General features: G+C 46.9%; 1 protein-coding gene across 2 annotated transcripts in view; it reads right to left on the bottom strand.

Moving 5' to 3' along the window:
- The window catches only part of PFN2 (profilin 2), a 147,759-nt gene that overhangs the window by 52,550 nt on the left and 75,564 nt on the right, over positions 1-19,645 (bottom strand). For both annotated transcript variants that reach the window (XM_086944082.1, XM_086944083.1), the window contains exon 2: positions 15,090-15,282. In XM_086944082.1, the coding sequence (XP_086800208.1) occupies positions 15,090-15,282 (193 nt within the window). The remainder of the gene's footprint in view (positions 1-15,089; positions 15,283-19,645) is intronic.

The raw sequence follows: 19,645 nt of genomic DNA, 5'->3' as shown, positions 1-19,645 counted from the left end.
TAACACTTTTCGGTCCCTGTTTCCTAAACAGAAAATAACAAAGAAATGTATTTTATTTCGTTTTAATGCCCATAGTAAAGTATTAACTTCAAGATATTCCTCATGAATGGGGGATGATGCAATTTGAGGTAGGGTTTAAGTTCGTCCTTCAACATTTTGCACAATATTCAATGTACTTTTCTTGTGATTTCTTGACAAACTGAAGGGATGTTTATCAGACTTTTTCCAGAGTGTGTGCTATTGCCACAGCAGACTTGCAGTGGATCAACACTGCATCTGCTCCACCATCAAGCACCTTGTTTTTATTATCTTCCATGGCGTGGTGTTTTAGGGAAGCAGTTGCTGGAAGGAGACTCTTTTCTATCCAGAGGTGTCTTCTAGCTACCTCATGCCTGGCAAGATTTTACTCTACATTAAAAAAACAAAACGGCCGTACTACCGATGAAGGAACCTTAGAACAGGAGCTGCAAACTAGAACTTTATCTACACTGCAGGGCATCGTGAGATATTGGGGCTGTTCGCTTCTTTAAAGGAGCAATGTCACTTTCAGCCTTACCTACCTTTCGGATCCCTCCCAGCCAATCATCTAAAACTCAAGAATTCCTGTTCACAACATTTGAAACCTGCACTTAATGCCGCCATGGAACAGAGTATGGACAACGGTTACTCGTATCCTCAATGAATCGTATGCAGATCCCTAAGTTCTAAAAGGTTTCCAGTCCATAATCCTGCTGCTAATTGAAGTTAAAATATTGGACAATTATGAGGATCGAGCATTTAAGGACACAGGTTCACAACTAATTTGAAAAGAAAACTGAAGCAGGTTTTTATTCTTCATGTGGCACTGGATCTGTCTTGACCATAGTCCATGATCTCAGATTAGAAGACAATGTTAGCAATGTAAATGCACCAATGTTAGGCTGGTCTACGGCTTTCGGTACATTGGACGACGGCATTCCTATTAGTTTACTAAATTCAGCAGGTTAAACAGGGATTGCTTACGACTTGGCTCACATCTTTCTTGGAAAATCACCCCATTTAAAGCTCCTTAAAAAAATTTAAGGTACAGAGTTCTGCACGGCTCTGCACGTTTTGACGTTTCAAGTGTTCCTTTTAGAAAAATTACTCTACACTAAAGGTGGTATCCTATGCATGTATGCCTATCGCCCATATATACTTGTCCAGTTGGATGGTATTTAACTATGCAGCCCTCTACTTCCGCAACATACAAGATCTATATGGGGGTGAAGAACAAGTTACTTACCTTCGGTAACGCTTTTTCTGGTGGATACAGTATCTGCCTGTGGACTCCTCGCCTTATGAATACCCCGTTCGCCAGCATTCCAGAAATTTTTCGAAGCTCTATGCGCTGACCAGGTCGCCACAGCATCATGGCTCCGCACGCGACTCCGCATGACGTCACCGGAGCCATAAGAAGACCACGTCGGCGTGATTAAATCAGTTCCACCCATTTTTTTCGTGACACAAAGGCAAAACGAGCGGACCGACCATAGAGACAACATGTATATATAGTATACAGAATTCACACAAATACACTCAGTGTATAAAGAAAGAAGAAAGCTTGCACTTCAAACAAGACAATAATAAATAAATAGAGGTAAAGTCTTGAGAACACATAATACAACAAAATCGAATACCTAATCTTTTATGGTATAAAAGGGTGGACAACGGGGAGGTGGGTGGGTCTGTAAGGAATCCACAGGCAGATACTGTATCCAACAGAAAAAGCGTTACTGAAGGTAAGTAACTTGTTCTTCTGATGGATACATCTGCCTGTGGATTCCTCGCCTTATGAATAGAATCCCACAGCAGTACCTCTCCCGGGGAGGGTGTCCACCCCTCTATACCAACAAGTCTTGTAGAACAGAGCGCACAAAATGGCCGTCCCTCCTCACCTCGGAATCCAAGCAGTAATGCTTCGCAAAAGTGTGGAGGGATGCCCAAGTTGCAGCTTTACCGATGTCCAACACAGGAAAACCTCTGGACAAGGCAGAAATAGACGATTTAGTCCTGGTAGAATGAGACCTAATGCCTACAGGAGGCTCCTTACCAGCCAGGGAGTAGCATACCTTAATGCAAAAGATGATCCATCTAGACAAAGTGCACTTGTCCACCCTTGCCCTTCATTCGACCAGTATATCCAACATAGAGCTGATCATCCTGGCGGAACTCCTTTGTCCTGTCCAAATAGAAGCTAATCGCCCTGTTTGGATCTAATCGATGGAGTCTCTCCTCTCTGGATGGGTGAGGGGGAGGATAGAAAGTAGGAAGGGTAATGGATTGACCTAGGTGTAAGGGAGTCACCACCTTAGGCAGAAAAGCAGCCCTGGTTTGGAGTACCATCCTTTCAGCATGTATGGTCAGAAAAGACTGCTTTGAACTCAAAGCCTGGAGCTCACTCACCCTCCTGGAGGAAGTGATAGCTACCAGAAAGGTAGTTTTAAAAGTTAAAAAAGCTTTAAAGTACAACTATGCATAGGTTCGAATGTGGAGCCCATTAAGAAAGTTAACACCAGATTCAAATCCCACTGGGGCATAACAAATAAAAGTGGGAGGAAACATGTTTGTCAGCCCTTTAATTAATCTTAAAACTATAGGAGACTTAAATAAAGGCGGCCGATCAGGCAAACACAAAAATGCCGACAAATACCCTTTTACTGTAGCTACAGCACAACCCTGCTGGGTCAAATTAAGAGAAAAACAAACAACATCAGAAAGATGCGCATTTAAGGGCTCAATAGATTTCTCTCCGCACCATCCAACAAATTTAGACCACCTGTATGAATAGACAGACTTGGTGGAGTGTCGCCTGGCCGATAATATAACAACCACTACGTCAGGCGGGCGAGAAAAAGAATTCAAGTTGCCCTGTTCAATCTCCAGGCATGAAGGTGCAGGGTCTGGAGGTGAGGGTGTAGAACTTTCTCCCCCATCTGAGAGAGGAGGTCTTCCCTCAGAGGGAGACTGAGCAGAGGGTGCAACAAGAGGTGAAGAAGGTCTGTGTACCACACCCTTCTCGGCCAAACCGGGGTGATCAATTTAACTTTGGTCTGGTCTTTGCGAATCTTCCTCAGAAACCGAGGAATCAAGGGTGTGGGAGGATACGCGTAAAGGAGTTGTGAACTCCAACTCAACTGAAACACGTCCCCCAACGCTCCCAGCATTGGAAACTGGAGACTGCAGAATGCCAGGCAGTGCGCGTTCGAGAGTGGCAAACAGGTCCACCAGAGGAGCTCCCCACGTCTGAAAGAGGTCTTGAAACACCTCTGGATGAAGCCTCCACTCGTTGTCGGCGGAGAACTGCCGACTGAGACTGTCCGCACGCACGTTCAGCAGGTGACTTTGCGGTCTATAACTTTAGGCAACGCAAGTCCGCCTTTTCCCCAAAGAGCTTAGAACCGTCAAATGGAAGATAAAAAAAAAAAGGGCAGCTTGCACATCCGGTGAATAGCCAGATCCTCTTAACCATGCATGCCTCCTAGTAGCAACCGATGAACCCATCACCCTTGCCACTGAATCCGCAGTGTCCAGACCCGACTGGATTACTTGTCCAGCAGCAGCCTGAGAGTCCACCAAGACCTCACTTAAATGGGTCCGATCCTCTTCCACTAACTTTGGAAGAATCTGCTTGGCAGAGTCCATAAGGGCGTGAATATATCTCCCCAAAAGAAAAATTGCATTGGTGGATTTCAAGGCCAACTGGCTGAGTGAAGAAAAAACTTTATTTGCAGATTGCTCAAGATTATTTGAGTCCCTATCAGCCGGTACTTGAGGAAAAGACCCTACAGACTGATTAGAGCATGAAGCCTGGACCACCAAGCTTTAGAGTGATGGATGAGAAGTAAGAAAATCAGGATCCCCTGGAGCTGGTCTATATCTTTTAGAAACAAATCTAAAAACTGCAGGAGCAGAAAGAGGATTACTCCAAACTGCTAATATCGACTCCGTCAGTACATCATTGAAGGGTAAATGGTTCCACCACAGAAGGAGAGTGAAGCACCTCTGTTAGAAGATTAGGTTTGTATTCAACCATAGGAAGCTGTAGGTTTAACAGTTCAGCTGCCTTTTTAATGACATAAGGAGCTACATCCTTAGGAGAAGCCTTCTGCGACATAAAATCTCCTTCTGGAGAGACATCCAAACCACTTGCCTTACACATGTCTTCAGACTCATAATTTTCTCCTTCCTCCATGACACCAGCCTGATATTTCTCCTTTTCAATCAGCCTTTGTGCTGCTCTTCCTGACCGCATCTTGGGCGTCGGCGGCGCCATTCACGGCTCTGGCAACAAAGGAGGCTCCGTGACAGCAACCTGCGTCGAAAAAACCCGGGAAGAATGGACACCAGATAGAGCCGGGCACTGCTCATACGACAGACACCCTCTGCGCCGGAATCTGCCACGACGGCACCATCAGCATATATAGCATAAAGGGGGCCAGAGGATAAACCTGAGGCACACGCAAATTAAATGCCAAAGTGCCCATGGGACCCGAAGGTGCTCCAGAGGTGCATGTGGCTCTGGTAAAAATACTATACATCGCATCCATGAAATGCGACGGAACCAAACCCGGTGCTGGGAATGAAGGATACTGCGCCGGTTCGACTTTAAGAGGAGTAAATGTAAATGTATAGGCATTTATATAGCGCACTACTTACCCAGAGGGTCCCAAGGCGCTTCGACCGCTGCGAAACCCTTCCTAGCTTCCCTGAGAGATGGTCCCTTAATGGGTATCTCCAGGGTGAGACCAGGCATCCCTGGCGGTCTGGTGGGGCCATTAGTGAAGATGAGGCAAGCTAATGCCCAGAGTTGCCGAGTGTGATCGCTGATCAGAGTGGGCACCGAGGCGAGAGAATTATCGAGTCCGCTGACCCTGGTCCAGAAACCTGCCGCGCCGGGAATCGAACCCTGGTCCCGGGCCGTCCTCTGCTCTCGGGTCTGCCGCCTCTAACCAGTGAGCCACACTACTTCACTGGAGTCACCGAAGTCAGATCCACTGGAGTCAAAGGAGTAATTTTTCTTCACTCTGCCAGAAAAAATTGAACGCTTCCCCCCACCGGAGTGGGTAACTGATGCAGGGGAAGTAACCGCTCAGGGTCTAGACCCGGCCGGGCCTTTGGTCGCTGCTGCGGACTGCTGCCCGCCTCCGCCCTTCTGGAAGGGCCTCCGGAACTGCTGCTGCTGTTGTTGCTGCTGCTGCTGTCCCGAAGCCTGTCCTCGCCCTCTGCCCTGCGCCCCGAACCGTCTCTGGAACGGGCGGTAGGTCTTCTCCTTGGGCTTCTCCAACTCAACGGCCGTCCGGGTCTCGGCCTCCGCTTTCATGCGGCCCATCTCGTCGTCCGCATGCTTGCCAAACAGGGTTTACCCCGAGAAAGGCAGGTTGGCCACCCGTTGTTGAGCCTCTGGCTTGAGAGACGCAAGTCGAAGCAAAGCGTGGCGCTGTTGGTTGACACCATGGCAGTAACCATGCGCCGCCTGAAGGAACACATCAGCAGCCACGCTGATGAGCTGGTTCGACACCAACATACCCTCATTCAGGATCTCCTGAAAATCTCTCTTCTCTCGAGGAAGCAGCTCAGCGAATTGCTGGAGGGACTCCAATAGAGCTCGATTGTATTGCCCAAGCAAAGCCACGGCAATGGCCGCCATCATTGTGGTAGACGCTGTCCCACAGACCTTCCTGCCAGCCGAGTCTATCCAGCGGCTCTCCTCATCATTTCTATTTATCATCCTTTAAAGAAGCCAATTTTACTTATCTTGTCATAGACTGGATTGTTTTCTTCTGTATTTATGGATTGTTTGGTCAGCTCCATTTACATAAGAAACACATGCAATTGTTAATAACTGTACACCCTTGATTTTCTTTGATTGATTTCCGTATGAATATAAAAAATAATAATCTTTTCTAAGAACAAACCTTTTCGTGTTGCTTCACCTTTTTCCTTGTGTTCAATATTGCATCTACTGTTTGGAACCACAAGATTTTTGCTGAATCTGTCTAAATTATTGCTTTTCTATGGGGCTAGTGTGGTAGTTTCTATAGAATTCGGTCAACAGATTCATAATACGTGGAACAGTTGCTGTTTCATTCAGCTGCGAAGTCCAATTAATACAGACTGTACTACACTGTCAAACTCAGATCACCAAACAAATCCCTTGCTGGCAACTTTCTCCTTAAAACACTTTGACTGCCCAAGCCCGCAAGGGTATATTGGGTTACCCACCCCTACTACTAGTTACTCCTCATTAGGAGGCACTGTAGACGACTTGTGGTGGCGTGCTGCTACCTAGCCGCCGTCACTATGACAGAGTCCGGTGTTGGATCCATCCTAAGAAAGGCCGGGTCAGAATCAGGAGCCCGGTACTTCTTGAGGAGCCTGGAGGGGGCCGCCTTAGTCACCGCCGGAGTGAGAAACGACTCATTGGCGGGCTCCACCAAACCTGGTACTAGAGGCAGCAACGGTAGAGACAGGTGCTTTTTATGTAGCGTCTTGAAAATCACGGACGTCGTGGGCGTAGGCACCGTCACCGTGATGCCCAACTTAGCCGCACCCCTCAGCAGAACATCTTGGAATGAGACAATGTCGTCTACAGGAGACACCCTCGTCCCTGGGGATTCCGACAAAGTCGGCGAGTATTTCCTGGTCCCAGAAGAGTTTGTGTGGGATCTGGATCTGCGCCTCCAGTGGCGTCGTCTTGATCTAGTAGACGACCGGTGACGACTACGCGATGTCCCCCTCCGGTCGGAGCGAGAACGCGATCTCCTTTGCTTCGGCCGCTCCACAGGCCTCACAGGAGCAGGCGACTGCGGCCTGACTGGGGGCCTCGGCTGAGGCGTCCCCTTAGGCGGCGTCTGGTACCGTGGTAGTGAAGCCGTCCTCGGCGGAACCACCAGCGGCCCAGAAGGAGGAAGCAGAGGATGAAAATGAGGAGGGTGCAGCGGAGGCGGAGTGGGATTCCGCAGTGGAGGATCCTTGGGCAACGGGGGAGGAGGAGGGGTAGGTGTCCAAGGCTTAGGAGGTGTATATACCTCAGAGTACACAGAGCCCTGTGACTCCCTTCTCTTCTTAGGCGGAGGCGATGGTGAGGCAGAGCCTATCGGCGCATGTTGGTGTGTCCGAGCAGACCCAGAAGAACTCCTGGCGCCAGAACTACTTCTGTGCTTCTATGGCGTCGAAGAACGCCAGCTCGACAGCGACAGTCGTCCTCTCGATGTCGTACGCCCTCGTCTCAACGGCGAACGCCTCCGTCTCGGCGGCTAACGCCTGCGAAACTTCGCCGTCCTCCTAGACGTCAAGGATCCCCTCCACGACGACCTCCTCTTCGCCAACGGCGATGTCGCCTCAACGGCGAGCGCTGACGCCGGGCCGCCTCTCCACGTCGATGACTCTACGACGAAGATATTGTCAACTGTGATCTCGACGGTGGTCTATTCAGTTCCCTCGACGCCGAACGTAGACGTCGCCTCGACCCAGAGCCCTGGGGAGACGGGGAACAGACTGCTGTCATCCCTCGACGCCGTCGTCGTTGCTATGGACACCGGCGGAGAACATGGACGTTTGCTTGTCTTCCTGCCCCTGGAGAGCCCTCCAGAGGCCTCAGCATGGGCAGATGATATGCCCAGACCCACCTTGTGCCTTCAGTCTTCCATCTTCTATCTTCCAGGCCTTGGAGCCTGATCTTCATCCGATCTCTCAGGGTCCTGCTGGAGAAGGACTGGCAAATGTCACACTCCTCCAGGACATGAGATGAGGGAAGGAAGATAATGCACACCTCGTGTGGGTCCGACTTGGCCTTTTTCCTCGAACATTTGTCAAACAAAGCAGGCATTGTGACAAATAAAAGAGTGCTCAAAGACACACACACACAAGGAAGAAAGCACCAAAGTACCTCAAATGAAAGCACTCAAGCACTTGAAAAGTGAAAGAATCTGTAAAGAAACCCTAGAAAGGGAGAGCTCAATGCTCCAGGGTCCTGCTTGCAGGAGCCGGAAAAAAGAACTGAAAGTAAAAAAGGGACCTGCTGTGCATTCTGGGATACTGAGAGAGTTCTGGAAGGTTCTCTTAAAGGCACAGTATCCTGTTCTGAGCCACATAATGGCAGCCTATGGGGCTTGTCTGTCCATGACTTTATCGTTCCAGAGGCTTCTGCTGGTAGGGGAAGGATTTTCTCTGTGGAAAGCACTGGACAGGCTGTGCGGTTTGTGGGGTTTTGGTGGAATTTCTAGTTTAAGTACTGGACAGTGTAGCCTGTGGATATAGGCTGCATTATCGGTCTTTAAATTCTCTCAAGTGTCTGTGCAGGTCTGCAATTTTTGACAACTTAAGAGATTTTTGATTGCTCCGGGGTCCACGCACATGGGCAGGACTATTCACTAAATTAGGACTATACACAGAGATCCCCTACTACAGAAACAGACATTTGAGAACAGACAACCAAAGTCTCGAAACAAAGTAGCAGTTTAAAGATAGGAGAGTCCCAGAAAATGTAGGGCGGAAAAAAAGGAACTGACGTCATCACGCCGACGTGGTCTTTATGGCTCCGGTGACATCTTGCGGAGTCGGATGCCGAGCCATGAAGCTGTGACAACCTCGTAGGTGCAGAGCTACGAAAAATTTCCAGAATGCTGGCGCAGGTGGATATTCATAAGGTGAGGAATCCACAGGCAGAAGTATCCATCAGAATGGGCATTATTGACTGTCAAGTTCAGAATAAATATGAGCATTGGCAAAGCCAATAGGCTGCGGCAATACAAGGGCTTTTGACTTTGCCATGGTCTTTTAGCAATGTTGTAAAGCGGCGTCTTAGCACTAATTTCCCTGACTTTCAGCTTTGTTGAACAGCAGCTATGCTGATATATAACATGGCTAAAAGACCGACAAAGCCAATACTCTCGCACTGCTGAAGCTTAATGGCTTTGCCAGTGGTTTTTCTTATGGTGGGTGGGGGGCAGGGGAAATGCAACAGGAGGGGATGGGAGGGAAAAAGCAACCAACAGGAGGGTGGGGCGGGTATAGCCCAAGAAAAAAACACTTGCATTAACATTGCACAAAGGCATGCAAAGTGCTCCATGTTTAAAGTATACACAAGTAGGACACTTCCCTGACAGTTCATGTACCTTGGTTTCCAGTTAATTTCATTGCTTATTGGTCCTATTCAAGGCTCCTGAGCTTCTGGAACTCTTCTGTTAAGTTCAGAGACGAAGGGGTGGAGCAGAGATCTCCCAATTATCTCCTCTGGAGGAGTAGTGTATCCAGTACAGTTTATTTTGTTTACTTTGTATTATGGGATTTTTCTTTCTTTCTTTGGTTATAAAATGAGGAATAAAAGCATCAGGCTGCACAGAAAAAATAAAGCCAGCCTTTATTAACTACTCACACATGAATCCAATAAAGTTGAGAACTATGTGCAAGCCGGTGAGCCTGATCACCGTTGGTGAACTCAAACCATATGCTTAAGCAAATAAATAAAGCCAGGGAAACAAAGGAAGAAATGAAGGTATAAGAGTGGGAAAGAAAATAAAAAAGCAATGAAGTAGAAAAGGGGGTGTCAAAATGAAAAATAATTTTTCTAGAGCTGTATCTGTTCACACGTTACCCCATGCTTGGTGGCTCATGTACATTTTTCACTTTTATGTCTCGGGACTTCTATGGAAGGCATAAGTGCAACTGGTCACTGGAAGTGTTGGACGCAGCTCCCCAATCAATCCTTGGCAGCTGGCTGGAGAAGGCAGCTGACTGAAGGATGTCACTGCCCTACTGAAGTCCAGGAGGAAAGGCTGCCTTGGTCCACTTAGTGCACATTCAATTTAGTGTTAAACATGTGCATAGTACTGCTCTGTTTAAAGCACACAAAAGTAGCTGGCAGGTCAAACTTGTGGTCCAATCCCCTTGGTGCCCTACAGCTATTACTCAGCAAAGCGGAGTGTAATTGGATTCTATGTCCGGACTAAAGGCTCCGACTATGCTGTACTTTCTCCACTTTATTTTTACAGCAGCCATTCAAATTGAAACATTAAATAACTACATTTCCCATGTAACTTGGGAATGTGGAAGAAAGAAAATGAGAGGCAGGCCAACAGTCCATCCTGATCTCCAGCCAATGAGAGGGGAACCGTGCCATTGATAGTCCCTCGTCTCTATTCCTCATGCCGGTCTCTTCGCTGCTCACAGCCAAGATAAGTAGGCTTTTCCCTCTTCATTGCATGCATTTTAAGGCATTGTTTTGGCAATGTGCTATGTTGTTTTTCTTTGCGTGTAGCAGATGCTGCTGTTTCGAGCTCTAGCAAAGGTTATATTACCTTTCAAAGCCGCTGGAAAGCTATTGGTTAATTGCAGCTGTGGTTTCCTTTGTGGGGCGGCTCTGCCGTGTGGTCCTCACACGCCTAGGTGACGCCCCGAATTCCTTTCATTCCTGAGGAATCTGAGCTGCGCGCCGCCCGCATGAGCCTTTGCCCCCTGGAGAGTTATGCCCCCGCAGGGGTATGTACCGGTTTTCTTCCAAGTTGACACCTGATTCAGGGTCAAGTATTGAGACAGGTTTTACGCCCCAAAAGAGGGGTCCATAGTACATATTACAGGCCTGCAGACCTGTGGGGACACTCCCAGGTGGGCCCTCTTATTGATTGAACACTGGGGTATAAATATGTGGCCCGAGCTAACCAGTGAGGCTTGCCACAATAGTTATTGGGCACACCCATTAAGCGCTCAGGCCCAAATTACAGTCACATGCCAGTTAGCCCTGTTCAGTGAGTACCTTGGCAATGGAACCCTATGATGAGGACCAGGGTGAGGACATAGTTCAACCAAGATCCTTCGAATGGGCCCCGGCAGAGAAGATAGAAAACTATGCGCGCATTCGGAAATCTTTGGAAAAGGAGGCACATAACTGCCTTCAAACAGAATTCTCCCGGCCGTCCTTGGAAGGGAAAGTGGCCATGACCCCAGAGATTGACCCCACGAATGGCCACCTTCCTCCAAAAGTTTGTGAAAGATCCTCAGAAGGGGAATCGATAGGCCCTGGCGGGCGTGCTAGGATAAGCTGCTGGACGCCCTGGGTTCCCTTACTAACATTTTGGATATGGCCGAGGAGGCCTCAGCCTCTGTGGTATCACCCGACACTCCATCAGCCTGGGCACAGAGGGCGGTCATTTTCTTGGGCAATGCAAATTGCGTGTTATCAACAGCGGTGCCGCTCCGCGTTGATTAAAGTCGTCCCAAACTGGGGAGCTTAGCAGACCAAGGGGGGCTCTATTGTACAGGGGCGGGGGTCTCTTTGGGGAACCCGCTATACAGGAATTAGGGAAGTGTGTGAATACATTCACTTCCTTCGATAAGGCACAGACATCCATGAAGCAAGTTTCCTCAAACCGGGTTTTCCATGGGGGCGGCGGAGATACGGGCCGCTCGTTCAGCCGCCCAAAATAACCAATACCCTCCCAGGGGACAGGATTCCTGCCAAGGCTAGCTTCAGGACCAGGCCAGATTCGCCAACTTCTATCCCACCCGAGGATGACGTGGCAGAGAAAGAGGTGAAAGAAGCGCAGCTGCTTCTAATGGCTCCGGTGAGTGTTCTCCCTTCTTCCCTTGTAAATGTAGGGGATAGGCTGGCAAATGTATTCCCGGGCAGGACTTCCATCATAAACGATGCTTGGGTGTTGCAGACTGTGCAGGGTTACCAAATAGAGTTTTACGACTCCCCTGGCAAGCAGTCGCCCCTCGACCGCTCCGGTTTTTGGACGGCGAGGAACAGCTGGTGAACGAGGAGGTGCACTCCCTTCTAGCCAAAGGGCCCATTGTTCAAGCGAACCCACATCCGCAGGGCTTCATCAGCAATATCTTTTTGGTCGACACAGCAGAAGGGGGACAGCAACTGGTTATCAACCTCCGCGAACTAAACGAATGGTTAGTCTGCCACCCCTTCAAAATGGAGGGAATCCACCTCTTACAGGATGTGCTACAACCCCAGGATTGGATGGTGTGCATGGATCTCAGGGACGCCTAGCTCTCGTTTCCTGTGTTTCCCCCTCACCGGCGGTTCCTGCAGAAGGTTTTCAGGCTGGTTGTGTAACGCATGCGGGTAGCAAGGGCTCCGGTTGATTGTCTATCTAGATGACAGCCTCATGGCGCAATGCCGGCACAAGCTCGTGCGCGCCGCTTCATTGGGGGGAGGGGGTGGTGATTGTCGTCTAGGTCACTCATGGCATTGGACCCGTTGGCGTTTGTGACTGTCTCAATCCGGAGGCAGCGGATGTGATCCACATTGTGAAATTCTTGGCCTTCCTGGGGGAGGAAGGTTTGGCCTACAGATCGATCAATTCCTTTCGAACGGCAAGCCACCTCCCAGTGGATGGCGCTCCTATCGTTGAACACCTCTGTGTGTAGACTCTTGAGGGGTGTACGCCTGTCCCTTCCACCAGAACCACGCTAGTTGGCGTTATGGGATGTTAACATGGTCCTCAATCTCTTCTTATCCTGCCAACCCAATCGCTTCTTGTCCAGGAAGGAGCTCTCGGCCAAGCTGGCCATGTTGCCCTGCTTAATTTCCTGTCGGAGGGTCTTTGATGTGCGGGCCCTGGATATCATGGGGCACACTTTCTTACCATCTGGTGTGAAGTTTACGATCTGTAGAAGGAAGAAATGTGGAACCAGATCTGTTTCCTATCCGGTCTTCCCGGATTCCTCCAAGTTGTTTGTTGTTTCAAGGCGTATGAGTAAATGTCCGCAGAGTTCTGACCTCCGGGGAACAACAGCTCCTCCTTGCTCTGAGAAAACCTCAGAGCAGTCTCCTCACCCACGATTGCTCGTTGGCTCAGATGGGTGATGCAGGAGGCTGGCATTCTGCGCATGTTTAGTGCTCATTTGGCCCGCGGTGTGATTGCTTCCAAAGCCTTTACCCTTGCGGCATGATTGAAGAATATCCTCAATGCAGCGGATTGGTCTTCGGACTCTGCCTTTAAGATGTTTTATTTTAAACCAATCCTGGATCTGGCTAGTTTGGCGGTAAGTAAGCTTTGAACTAGCATAGTCCGAGCCTGCGGCCCTGAAATATAATGAAAACTTTCCTAGCTGTCGTAACGGAAAGTTTCAGTTGTATTGAGGAATCGGAGGCAAGGATTATCCCACTCAGCACCAACCCCCCCCCCCCCCCCCCACCGAGTGACTAGTAAGTACTGATTTTTCGTTTTTTCTGGATATGCTGCTCACCATGCTGGTGGTAGTCGGTTAGGATTGAATCCATTAACAGTTTGTTCACAGGTTAAACCTAAGCCAGGTGATGGGTATAATATGTGCCTTTTGTTGCAGGAGATGCGAATAAACAAAAAACTCATGAGGAAAAGGATGTGGCTCTCACGCGACGAAAGAGGCATGAGGAATAGAGACGAGGGACTATCTAGCACAGCTCCCCACTCATTGGCTGGAGATCAGGGTGGACCGTTGATTGGACTGCCTCCCTTTTTTCTTCCCCATTCCCAAGTTTGCATGGGAAATGTAGTTGTTTAAGGTTTTAATTTGAATGGTTGCTGTAAAAATAAAGTGAAGAAAGTACAGAATAATCCTCTCCTCCGAGTCCATAATAGAATTGAAACTGACGCTAGCTAGGAAATTTTTCGTTCTGATGTATTAACAGTATCACCAATGATTTAACTATAATGGAGGAATGCAATATGAAATATTCTACACTTCAGTAAATGTAATATTCCTCAGCCCCCAACTACACTTACATGGCTACAGCACATCGTATATGTACACTGCTGTGCTCCCATTAAACGGTCTTATAATCATGAAAATGACAAATCTAATCCATTTTTCATTTTCTGTATCTCCTTTCATTGTCTAATCTATTGACATATGGGTTTATCAACATTTAAGTTTTATGAATCACTTACAGAACAGCCATTTTGCAATTTGTAGAACTTACTACTGTAGTTTCTTCACTCATGATATTTTACCTACACTATATACAAGCCAATCCGTGCCCCATGAGTTGTCATACACCGAAAACACAGTGGTAAATCTCATTTTCCAAGGGCCCAAATTCTAATCAACCTCCATAAAAAAAAAAAATTTCATTACCCTTTCAAGTTGGTGTTGTATACACCTTTCTCCCAGCATGAGCATAGGCATTAAAAAAACCTCTCTAAGGACCACTCTGTATACAAGTGCAGTCAGCATTTTGTATGTATGTGAGGTTTATCTGTCCGTGCTTTCTCTGTATTCATTCTTGAATGATGCACTGACCATGGCGGTGTTCCCATGATTAACTAACAGGATGATTGTAGGTGTAGAATCAGATTTGAGACTCCTTTTACTACATCCTTTAGTGTTCTTTTATATGTTATCTGCAGACTGTTGCCGAGACGCTACATTTTTGATAATCAACCTGACCTGTTGTGGCGCAGGACTTTAGGTAATAGAACCCCATTCTGGAATTCTATATTTTAGTCTTTGATCTATTTTGTTTTCTAAAGTGGACTTAGATCTCTGCTATTTTCTTCATTAGACTAAATTGTAGTTTTTACGTAAAACAACAATTTAACAAGCCTAGCTTGAAGACAGGTTAGAAAATGATTGTGTTTTTCTACTAGTCTTTTCAATAGACTTTGCAGTCATTTATTTTGAAAAGTGCTCTAGAATCCCACCCTCACAGAACTACAGTTCAGTGCTTATGACTGTCAATGTAGACACCATGATGAAATTTTACGATCACGTACCAAAAACACATTCTCTTAACATTCAAGTATTTGCCACCCGTTTATGCTTCATTTAGAACCTGAAGCATTTCAACATTTCTTAAAAACACCCTTCTACGACTCCTTAATTCGGATACAGAGGTTTCCCATATAAGCTACAACCAAGAACAAAACCTATTAATATTTACTTTCCATAGCAAACACTCGGGCGATTGTTGTCAAAATATATTTATCTCCCCTATGGGCGTTGAGAACTCAATCCTTCCAACATATTATTTCGCCAGAATAACAAGCAAAATAATCTGTCATAATAGCTGACTTATCAAAGTACAGACGGAAACAAAAACACGTGCACATAGTTCACAAACTGAAGCTTACCTCTTCCAGCTCTGCCGACAGAAATATTGTATGTTGGCTCACCACCTTGACTCTTCGTCCTGATGTCCATTGTGCAGTCATTGTCAATAAACATACTATCTCTGATCACAGAGCACTTCTTCCCACCAATAGTCAAACCGCCAGTGAAAAATCCCTCACGGTCTTTTCCTATCAGAACATCTATTTCAGCAGGCTGGCAAAGGAAAAAAATGTGTTTAAAATTTAACAAGTCTCAACTTTTAAAAACAGGTCACGTTACAGTACAGGGTTCAAAATATACATTGTGCGATATATAAGCAAAATACATGAATATCTCTGTCCTACTTCAAATGAGACTTTTGTAGCGCACCATGCAGATGTTTTGGTGTTTCTAACAACTCGAATTAAAAGAGGTTAATGTTAACAAATGTATTGGTACACAACTTATTAACCAATGGACCAAAGGATGAGAAGACCCTGACGGTCATAGCAGGTGTCTGTAGCAAGCACTTGATTCTTAAAAATCAAATTTGCAGACCACAAGAAAAAATATTAACTCATACATTAGATTTATCACGTTTATTAAAGATGAAATGAGTTTTCCAGAAACAGTTTAATCAAGCATTGGCAAAAACAAAAAGGTCTTGGCCCTTACAAAGGAGGTAGTTGACCATCATTAGCCGCACCCAACATGACAGGCCCCAGCCTGAACACGCATGCCTGTACATCTTTCACAAAGAATAGGCATGCTACTTGCTGAAAAAGCGCTTCAGCATCCCATCAAGGGTATCAAGCGATATATAAATGCAAGTTTCCCCCCCTTCTATCCCTACACTATCCTTCGCAATCCAAATAAACTAACATATCCCTCATTTTAATTACTTTCATATGTTCAATTTACTAATTCACCACTAATCCCTTATGGGTTCCGGAAAAGCGTGCTACTCGCCGAAAAAGAGCTTTGACACCTCATCAGGAGTAGTAAGCGCTATATAAATGCAATTACAATACAATCTAGATGCTGCAGGTACATTTTTTTTGCCCAGTAGCCCCCACCAAGTTCACTTATACAGGAATATGTGTCACCAGTATGATGATGCAGATGGCAGTTTTTTTTTTAAACAATATTTTTTTGTTCAACAATGTGAACACCTATCTCGGAGTGGTAAATGAAAAAGTAAAAAGTTCATTGAAGAAAGTACATTATCAAGACAAAAGCTGCCCAGCAGCATATTGTAGTTCACCAGTTCTACTAAAAAACAGAAAAAAGGGGGCAAAAGATAGCAATAGAGCAGTGCAAGGAGATATTCCGGTCTATGAAGAAACTGAACACCATAGAGTGGCTAACAGTCTGCAGCAAGGGGCAGTGAAGGAAAAGGAAGGAAGTATTGTGAAAGCCAATAGATTTCAGCTACGAAAGCTATTGGCTTTGTCAATGTTTTGCAGCCATGTTTTACAGTATCGCATCTGCTGTGCAGTGGCTGAAAGTGATTTAAAGAGCTCTCTGACTCAGCTCTGGTCGTTGTCAACTGCTTTTTCTTTTATTTCTCACTCCTCCGAGTCAACAAGGAGAGAGGTAAAGACGGTGGGTGGCAACATGGCGGGAGGGAGGGTAGGAGACAAGGTTGCCGGTGGGAGGAGAAATGTATTAAATAAAAAAAATTAAAACTTGAAAATCACTACTCACAGCCACAGAGCTTTTTATTGCACCCCATTCCAAGGCAACTGAGGGCAGTAGGAAACTATGCAGGTGGCGAAGCACACTGACATCAGAGGTTGCACAGGAGGGGTTGGAGCAAGCAGATGAACAACTAAGGGCAGGCGAGAGGGGATGTGGGCAAGCAAACTAAGAATGGAGGATGGGAGGGGCTGTTGGCAAGCAGATGAGCAACAGAGGGGCGCAGGTATTCCGACAATTGAGGGTCAAAGGTAGTGGGGACTGCGAGAGGAACATGACGGGGGAGAAGTACACTAGAAAGGCTTGAAAAACACTAAAAAGAGCATGAGAGCTGAGCGGAGCTGAGAAGGTAGCAATAGACTTTTGGGAGAGGGGGAAGAAACAATTGGAGGAGGTAAAGGAGAGAAAGCATCACACTAAGGACATAACAAAACACGTGCACTCCCATGGAGTGCCAGAAGCAAAAGAAAATAAGTTGTTGCCTGAACGAAAGCACTCCAGTCATCCAATCAAAAGGATGGTATAAAAGCTATGCTCCTAGGGAAGAGCAAACAAAAGAGAAAGACAAGCTATTGAAAAAGCAAATAAACAAGACTGACATGAAAGTCAATCAATGGATCAGCAATATGTGGACTAAAGCACACTAAGCTTTGGTACCATCTACAATAGGCTTCACAACAACAAATAGCAACAGTATCATATCTAAGTAATGAATTAAAGAGCTGTGAGAAAAATAATTAGAGCCGGTGCCACCGCTCCTAACAATCTTAACAGGGCAGGATCTACAGGGGAGCCTAATGACGTGGAGTTCAACAATCACAGCGGCCTTTGTTGATCGAAGTGAAAGAGAACCACAGAGGGAACTGGATGTCTGCTTTATGAGCGATAAACGCTTTGGAGAAGAATCGTTGGTGTCTCAGCCAACAGTGAAAAGAAGTTTACAATCTCGTTTTCAAAATAATCTGAAAGCTGTGAGCTGCTCTTTACTAGGTGTAATATCGAAGAAGATTCTTCTGTATGAGTTAGGCTGTTAAAGAGAAAAGAAAACAGGAGCTCTTTCACAAGGTTTTTGACAGAGAATATACTTGTGATAATAGATGGCTCTGGCCATTCTTGGTTTCTTCTGCATGTGTGTATTTTAGGCAGGCCCACTAGAATTATGCCACAGGGAAGCACCAAATTTTGCAGCAAGTACAGGCAAATTAGGTTTTGATAGAATTACTTCAAAAATGTTAAGTCTTGCCTAGCGTTGCAGCGCACATGCGCTGCTCGCTCTACGAGAGATATTGTGGATGAAGAGATTTCAGAACCAGACTTGAAGCCCCGCCCATCATTTTCATTGGCTCGCATCAGCGTTTATGCTAAACGCTGGCTTCCCATTGAAAAGGATGCTTTTTTATTACCGCCTTTTCATTTGGCCCATCCGTACTGGATCGTCTGCTTTGCAGCTGTCGCAAAGCAATTTCTTACCTAAATGAGGCATGAAAGTGTGACGTGGGGTATCTGTTATCTAAAGGAGGCGTATAAGTGTTTCACTCGTCTTTCTTCAAGACAGCCGCGTGTTTATTTTTGATTTGCACTTTCACTTAACCCCTTCCATGCTTCCAATGTCACGGTGGGCGTATGTGTCCCGATCTGCGCACGCGTCAAATTCGCTCTTACTGTGGGGGAATGTGACGTGCATCCAACAAGTTAAAGTGAAAGCACAATGCAAATATAAACAAGCAGCTGCCATACCACAATGGCGAGCGCTTGTGTCTCACCTGTCTGCACTGCATGCACCGCGCCATGTCATTGGCTGTTTTTGACTTCACTGTCACGCAGTCCTGTGAATGTGCAGACTGCAACTTTTTGCAAGGTCCTTGCACCCACACTTAATTTCTATTCAGTTTTCTGCAGAGTGCAACTCAGGGGGTGTTGACACTACAGGTTTAAGTGTGTGTGGTCTTTGTAATTGTATCGCATCCTCAGCTGCTAGTAGGGGTTGACAATTGCGCATCAAATTGGCTGCCAGTGGCGTGGCAGGGCAGTGAGATCCGACCTGATTAGACAATCGTTAAAGCCGATTTGGCACTCAAAAGGTAATCTGTCGTCAAGGTGCTGTGATCTGCTTCCGGATTACTTTTGTGTCCTTCGAGAATTCTGCAGGCTGTAACAGCTGCATGTGTAATGGGGTCAGATGTATTGAAACTGGAGGATTGCTATCCCTACTGAGGCTCAGTATGTTAGTGTGCGCTGGGATTTTGGGAACAAGTAAGTCGGTGGTGTGCGGCGCAGTATGCGGGCACATGACGCGTCTCCCGGCAGCTTGATGTAAAAGTGCAGCCTGTAACCCCCTGCCCTTTGACCGAACCATGAGCGTTCGGAAGGTGACCATTGCACCTTGTGTCAGTGCGTCACGTATCCAGCATACCGCACAGTGTAAACGTGCCCTGTCTTTCGTTTGGACCCTTCCAACGCATGCGCAGTAATCGGAACATTAAACGCAGGCGGTGCCACTGTTTTTATTCCAGTTGGTGTGATGGCTTTTCTATTTTGAGTCTCTTCTCCCCCAGATCCTTCGGATAGCTGCTGGTGCGCTCTTTCCTCGAACCACCCTTGGGAGTGTTGGCCTTCATGTCGAGCACTGTTCCATGGGGTTCAGCTCACTGAGGTGCTTCTGCACCAGTGAGCTTGTTTCTAGCGCTTATCCCACTGCACTGACACTTCCCTTGCTTCACCGGACACGTGTGCCCTTATTACAACTTAGTGGGAAACATTATCTTTATTTCTCATAGAAGCCAGACGGTTTCCAGCGGTATTCAAGGGGGACTGGGGTGCCAGTGACCAGTAGCAGCAGGGTTAGCATGGCTCGGCAGCGGGGCTAACACGTCCTCCGTCCCCCCCCTGGATGGTGGGC

The sequence above is a fragment of the Lissotriton vulgaris genome, chromosome 11 (genome assembly GCF_964263255.1).
Source record: "Lissotriton vulgaris chromosome 11, aLisVul1.2, whole genome shotgun sequence".
Lineage (NCBI taxonomy): Eukaryota > Metazoa > Chordata > Amphibia > Caudata > Salamandridae > Lissotriton > Lissotriton vulgaris.
The sequence above is the reverse complement of the archived record's forward strand: the minus strand, read 5'-3'. Positions and strand labels throughout refer to the sequence as shown.